This window comes from Hydra vulgaris, chromosome 12 (genome assembly GCF_038396675.1).
Source record: "Hydra vulgaris chromosome 12, alternate assembly HydraT2T_AEP".
NCBI lineage: Eukaryota > Metazoa > Cnidaria > Hydrozoa > Anthoathecata > Hydridae > Hydra > Hydra vulgaris.
Genome location: NC_088931.1, coordinates 5620001 through 5627164, shown reverse-complemented (window position 1 = coordinate 5627164; position 7164 = coordinate 5620001). Strand labels below are relative to the sequence as shown.

The 7164-nt window shown below is 26.7% G+C and overlaps 1 protein-coding gene across 1 annotated transcript in view; it reads left to right on the top strand.

The window, feature by feature from the left end:
- Nucleotides 1–753: 753 nt before the first annotated feature.
- LOC100204021 (putative uncharacterized protein DDB_G0282133) overlaps nt 754–7164 on the top strand; it is a 59533-nt gene continuing 53122 nt past the window's right edge. The window contains exon 1 of the mRNA XM_065811320.1: nt 754–1243. Coding sequence (XP_065667392.1) covers nt 962–1243 — 282 coding nt within the window. The 5' untranslated portion in view covers nt 754–961. The remainder of the gene's footprint in view (nt 1244–7164) is intronic.

Below are 7164 nucleotides of genomic sequence, written 5' to 3'. Positions count from 1 at the left end.
CAATTTTTAAAATTTACGTAATAATTGGAAACTTTTTTCCAAAAAAATTGTCTTATGAACAACTTGTAAAAGAGCGCAATCAATACAATAGACAATGCTTCAAAAGTATTTTTATAAAAATTTTTATTTAACAATGAAGTATTAGAATTCGTTTGACAAAAATGCGACAAATATGTGACAAATATGCACATTTTTTGAGCATTACATCTATACTTTATAGCATCATTTGAAGAATCGTTACGAATTGCTTACCTTACTTATAAAAAAATATTAGGAATTTAAATAAAAACTTTTTTTTATTGTATCTGTACTAAAAGTTTAGACTTTATTAAAAATGGTTGTGTTATTACAAATTAGACTACTTGAGTTGCTACTTAAATGAAAGACAAAACGCCAATTTGACAAAAACGGATAAGCTACAGGAAATCCATTAAATAGCTTCAATACCATATGACGACAATTTAAACTTAAAAAGTTCTTTAGGTCCTTGATGTTTTATAAACGTTTTACACAATTTTTTCAAAAATCTTCGGGGTTTTTATATTGTACTTTAAAATTGTGGCTTTATTAAAACTGAAGAATATTTTGCATTTATTTTCTTTTTACTTGTTTTATTATATTTCTTCTTAAAGAAATTTTAATGGTAGAGTATTAAAATATTACTTTAAGAAAATCTTGCGAATCGATAAGAAATTAATTCTTTTAATAAAACTTGCGTAATAATTAAACTGATATAATAAGTTTTAGATCGAATTTTTATTATTATTTTTTTACAAAAAAAAAATTAATAAAAAAGAATAAAATAAAAAGATAAAATAATTTAATGCGCGTGCTTTTATTATAGCACAAATTATAAAAATATTTACTGTTGTTTAAAGAATTATAAAGTAATTTGAAAATTAGTTTGATTATTATAATTTACAATAAATATTGTCATAATGTATATTAATGAAAGACTAAAATGTTAAAATGGAGCAAACCATGTTCACCAAAAAGCATCAGCCATGACGTGGATAGTATTTCAAATAATAGCGTACTTTTATTTGGATATGATTCTATATATGAAGCTGACATAAGCAAAGATGTTACCAAAGAATTCATTACGAATGAGAGAATAAGTCATAAAAATTCATTGTATGATTTTTTATTCAAAAAGAAGAATTGCTACGAACAAAAAGATTTGTATTTATTCGAATATGAAATGATCATGGATTCTTTCGATGAGCTTAGAAAATGGGTAGAGGTTAGTTGTAAAGTAAAATTTAAAGACACGCGTTTTTGAATTTTTTTTTTTTTTTCAGTATTATCTTATTATTAATTTTAAGTATATTTTATTCAAAATTTTGGAACAAGTTAGGGTTTCAATTTTTGTTTATAAACATAAAAAATACTTTATTTATATAAATACTCACCAATATGAAACTTAATTTACTACCACTTTTCTATTTAAAATATATATTTATTTCACATCAATTGTAAATATAGCTTTTAAAGTTAAAAAGCAGACAGCTGTAAGTTTTTTAAAGTGAAAAGCCTTCGCTTCGTAAGTTTATATTTAAAAGTAGATTTGAAACTTTACTTATAGGTAAGCCCATTGAGAGACTTTTAATTATCTGGACTAACTTTATTTGATGTACCTCTGAGTAATAGTTCTATTATCAGCCACTTTGAAAATAAGAATGCCAGGAATAATGTTAAAAACGTTGAGAAGCAATATGGAACGAAAGATCTAGTTTAATAATACCCCTAAACAAATAAGATCCTTGTTATATAATGTTCCTGATAATAAAGAATAGCGTTTTCCATCACACTAAACAAATAAAACCTCTGAATTATTTTGAGCTCAATTTAGCAAGCAGTACGACAGAACATTAAAAAAAATTATGATAATTTTAGAAATTTTTATTACTATTTTAGAAGATAGTCCACCAATAACTCAGCATTTGTAAATACCAAATTTTTTTTAATAAAATTTTTTTTTTTTTTAATGAAATTTTTTTTTTTTTCCAATGAAATTTTTTTTTTTTTTTAATGAAATTTTTTTTTTTTTTTTATGAAATTTTTTTTTTAATGAAATTTTTTTTTTTTAATGAAATTTTTTTTTTTTTTTAATGAAATTTTTTTTTTTTTTTAATGAAATTTTTTTTTTTTTTTAATGAAATTTTTTTTTTTTTTTAAGAAATTTTTTTTTTAATGAAATTTTTATTTCATTTTACAATTTAGCTCTTCTTTTTTTTATTATTTTTGTTTTTGTAATTTTAAGTTCAAAAAAAAAAATAAAAAAGAAGTACGTATCTGTTTAATACAGATTCAATTTAATTTTCTAATCGTAAACATACTTCCAAAAAGTAAAAAGAATGTTAAAAAATAAACTTCATTAATCAATTCAAATATAGTCGCAAGAAATTTTTTTTGAATATTATTCAAAACACCAACACTTCAAACAAGGTAAAAACAGAAAAGCAGCAACTCTTGCAACTATTTATATAAAAAATGTAACCAAAAATACGACGATAAAATGAAAATAGCGATATCAAAAAAGTGTTACAAAGCTTTTAAAAAATACGTCTCTTTCACGTCCGTTTCTTATGACAAAGAATTGCTCAAAAAATTAGGTTATTTTAATAATTTTTTCTGAATATTTTTTTTTCTGCGACAAATAGTAAAAAATATAAAAAATCACAAATGTATGACAAGTTACATTTAAAATGAATTGATGATTAAAATTAAATTGGTTTTTTTAAATAATATTGATAAATGTTTTGATGCAAAGTTTTTGGGTACAACTAAACAAAACAAAACGAAAAAACAAAAAATTTTTCATTTAGTTTCAAAAGTTAAAACGAAAGTTTTACGAAAAGTTTAACAATGTCATCTAGTTATACCGCCACTGCATGTAATAAACTATATCAACCGCCACTGCATACAGTGGTAAACGTGATCCCAAAAAGAAAATCTAAAAAACCGATGTTTTATCTAATATTTTTTAATTGAAAAACCAGAAAAAAGTATTAATTTTATTTAAAGCAATTGCATTATACTGTGTGTTTTCTAGAAAATATTTATTCTGTAACAAAAAAAATCGAAACTTTACCATGGTTATCTTTTTCTTTTACTAAGAAAATAAGTGGTAAATAAATGAAAGTTAGTAGCATAATCTTTATCTATCTCTTACTAGAAGAATCTTTATCTCTTACTAGAAGAATCTTTATCTCTTACTAGAAGAATCTTTATCTCTTACTAGAAGAATCATTATCTATTACTATAAGAATCTTTATCTCTTACTTGAAGAATCTTTATCTCTTACTAGAAGAATCATTATCTATTACTATAAGAATCTTTATCTCTTACTAGAAGAATCTTTTCGTTTGAAACCGAGAGTTGTTAGAGTTTGATTTGTTATTTCAACCATGTTTCTTACAGCTTGTGCTAATCAACCATTATTCTCAGTACACTGACACAATCATTATTCTCAGCTTGACTATTTTTTTTTCTCAGTTTAATTGTTATTATTTACTATAACACCAAGAGCAGAAAAATTTCTTAAACTGCAAGCATGTAAAGCATTGCGTTAGCATACAGATGGCTGCTTATGGAGCTAATGTTGGCAAGTTGCGTGGTCAGCTAATTTCTTTAGTTTGTTTAGGAGTAGTTTTATATAGGATTATCCTTAGCACCATTAATTTTTCATCAGATTGATGTTGAATTTGGCCACTAATGCTCTAACTTAGCATTTCATACTCCTTAAGCTTTACATTTTGTTATATAATACAAGATTAGGAGTAGAAGTTAGCATTTACTAAAAAGTGACACCCTACTAGAAAAATATCTTCTTGAACTAGAGTAAAAGTATGCCGCTATATAAATTTTAAGTTTTTCAAAAAAGTAGCAATTTTTTTTTCCAGGAACCAAAAACCTATAACTTATAACTAATCAAAGTTAAACTTAAAGATTTTATTAATTTTTAAATTCACGAATTTACAGGTTATAAGTGCAGCATTTATAGTTTATATTAGTTCAAATTTAATAGAGAAAATAATTTAAAAAAAAATTTTTTTACGTCTAATGGTAACCTCGTTTTTTTAAACAACTCATTTTTTTGCTTCTAATATAAAGAAAGATAAGAATTTAATTCTGCAACAACAAAAACAAAGAAAACTCACAAACAACTTAGCAACTGAATGATATCTAACATTGGTCCTAGGAAATAGTTTTGCACAAATATTGTTAAAGATTGCAAGAGCTTATAAAATAATATTTTAGCAATAATGTAGAAAAAGAAATTTATCTTATAAATATTTTAACAAAAAAAAGTTAATCTTGAAAAAAACCTTTAGACATTGGAAGCATTACAAACCATTTAAATTAAAAATGATCAACAATATTAACACAAAATGATCATTTTACTTAAATTTCAAAGTAATCTTGTTCTTTGACGCGAATTTTGCAAAGTTGACATAAAAACAAAACAAAGTTGACATAAAAACAGTTGTTTTAAAAGATTTTTACTTAACCTACTATGTAAAAATAAGTTGAAGTTACCTCTAAATAGTACCTATATACTAATCAAAATAGCTAAGTGGTGGTGGTAAGTAGTGGTGGATAGGGCCAGCAAGACACTAGGACACTAGAACATATAGTTCTAGTGTCCTAGTGTCTTGCTGGCCCTAAGAATAGAAAGTTTTTAGAAGAGTTTTTTTAAAAGAAAAAGGTTTTTGAGGTTTTTGAAAGAAAAAATTGAAATTCAAAAAAGAAAATTGGTTTTTTTTAAAAAAAAATGACAGTGCAAACATTTTTTGGTAAAAAAATGTTTGGATTGTCATTTTTCTTTGTTAACTAAACAGTTTTTGTTAACAAAGAGAAATGACAATAAAATAAGAAAACGATGAGATTTTGACCACCTAAAAGTGTTTTGTAACAATGTAGAAGTTAGAAGAAAAAAGAGAAATGTCTCAATTCCTAATCCTGTTTTTATTGGCATTAGCAGTATATTTAATTTTGTGTCTTCATGTTCCCCGTTAGTGTTTATTAAAATTTAGGGCTATGAAAAATGTCAATTAGCTTTAGATAACGCAAGAGAACTAAAAAAACAGTCAAACTTGACTAAACCAAGAATGAAAGCTCTCTCTAAGCTTTATGCTTTTGTATGAATTATGCTTATGTTTATGTAGAATTAGAAATAATGCTCTTCCAAATTTAAGAATTTTAATCTGCAAGGGACAAAACATAGTTGGGGCATTGAAAATAATAATAAAAAAAGGATTCTGGTCTGCGCAATCTGGCTCAATTCAATGGAATGAACAAAATCAATAAAACCTAAAACCCAAAAACTTATACACAGCAAAATCCACGTTTCTTGTTTTAAGAAAAAAAAGTCAAAAAAAAAAGTCTTGTCCGCCACGTAAGAATTTTTTTTTTTTGTTTTAAGTACTTTTTTTTGTTAAATATATTTTATTTCTTGTTTCAAAAATTTTTATTCTTAAAATAAGAATTTTGATTCGATTTTAAAAAATAGGTAGATAAAAAGATAAAAGGACTAAAAGATAAAAGATAAAGGACTAAAAGATAAAAGATAAAGGACTATATTCCTTTTGCCTTTTCATCTACCTGTTTTTTAAAATTCAAACTTAAATGTCTTTATTTTTATCTAACATCTTTGGAAAATAAAAGAATGGGATAACTTCTAAGCTAGAATTGGATCACTAGATTACCCACATATCATAGCAGTCACAGAAACGTGGTTCACCACTAAAACAATTATAAATCTAGACAATACTTACTCTTCTTCATGATTTTCCCCATATTGCCCTGCTGCAATTTCCAATTGAAACCGTTACTTCCATATCTATCAGCAAAACAATTCTCCAGAAAACAGGCCTCTGTCAACTATTGCTAGAAACCATTGTGAAAAGGTCTTGTCTTACGCCAAGGATCGCTAATCTCAGGTCAGAAAATCTCGTGTTTCATTACAAAAATTAGGCTCTTGTGACTTTTGGGGAATCTTTAACAGTATCAATAACAAATGGCAAATCTGCTATTTCACCTCTTTTGTATGGTTCATACTTTGTCACCTCAGCTAAAGACAAAGCTGAGTTGTTTGCTCAGAACTTTTCATCAATATCATCTCTTGATTCCACTGGTTGTGTGTTACCTAATATAGCCGTCAAACAGGTTGATCCATTGACTGACATTCGTATTACTCCAGCTTCTGTATCAAAAGTGATTTCCTGCTTAGATTCTTCTACGGCTTGTGCTCCAGATAACACACCTATTTTAGTCTTTCAGAAGTGTTCCCTGGAGCTGTTATCCATACTTTCAAAACTATTTAACAAGTGCTTATCAGAGTCTTGTTTTCTGGCATGCTGAAAAGCGGCATCTGTTATCCTTATTATCAAAGGTTCGGTAGAGCAATCTGACTCGTCTAACTACCGTTAGTCTTCTTCCTATCATAAGGAAGATTTTTGAATCTTTAATTAACAAACACTTAATCTCTCATCTTGAATCTAATAACTTACTTTCTGATCATCAATATGGTTTTAAATCTTCTTGTTCAACAGCTGATTTGCTAACAGTAATAACTGATAGGTTTTAAAGTGCATTAAATAGAGGTGGAGAGGTTAAAGCTATCGCTCTTGACATTTCTAAAGCTTTTAATAAAGTTTGGCATGTTTGTCTTCTTCATAAGCTTTCTTCTTAAGGTGTATCTGGCAACATCTTTAAGATTATTGAGTTCTTCCTTTCCAATTGTATATAAAATTTGTCCTCGATGGAAAGCCCTCTTCTTCATATCCTGTAACTTAAGGGGTTCCTCAAGATTCAATCCATGGCCTTATACACTTTTTAGATTACATTAACGATCTTCCAGATATTCTCACATTTAAGGTGGCATTGTTAACTGATGATACTACCATTTATTCTTGTCTTGATAAGAATCCAACACTCTCTTATTGTTTGGAGGGGGCATTTCAGCTTGAAAAGGATCTCACTTCTGCTACAGCATGGGGCTCACAGTGGCTGGTGAACTTTAATTCAGATAAAACTCAATTTTTTTCAGCCAATCGTTATCGCAATAATCTTCTTATACTTATGAACGGTAATGTATTTGATGAGTCATATACCCTTCGTCTTCTAAGATTAACTCTTACTTCCGATCTTTCTTGGAAA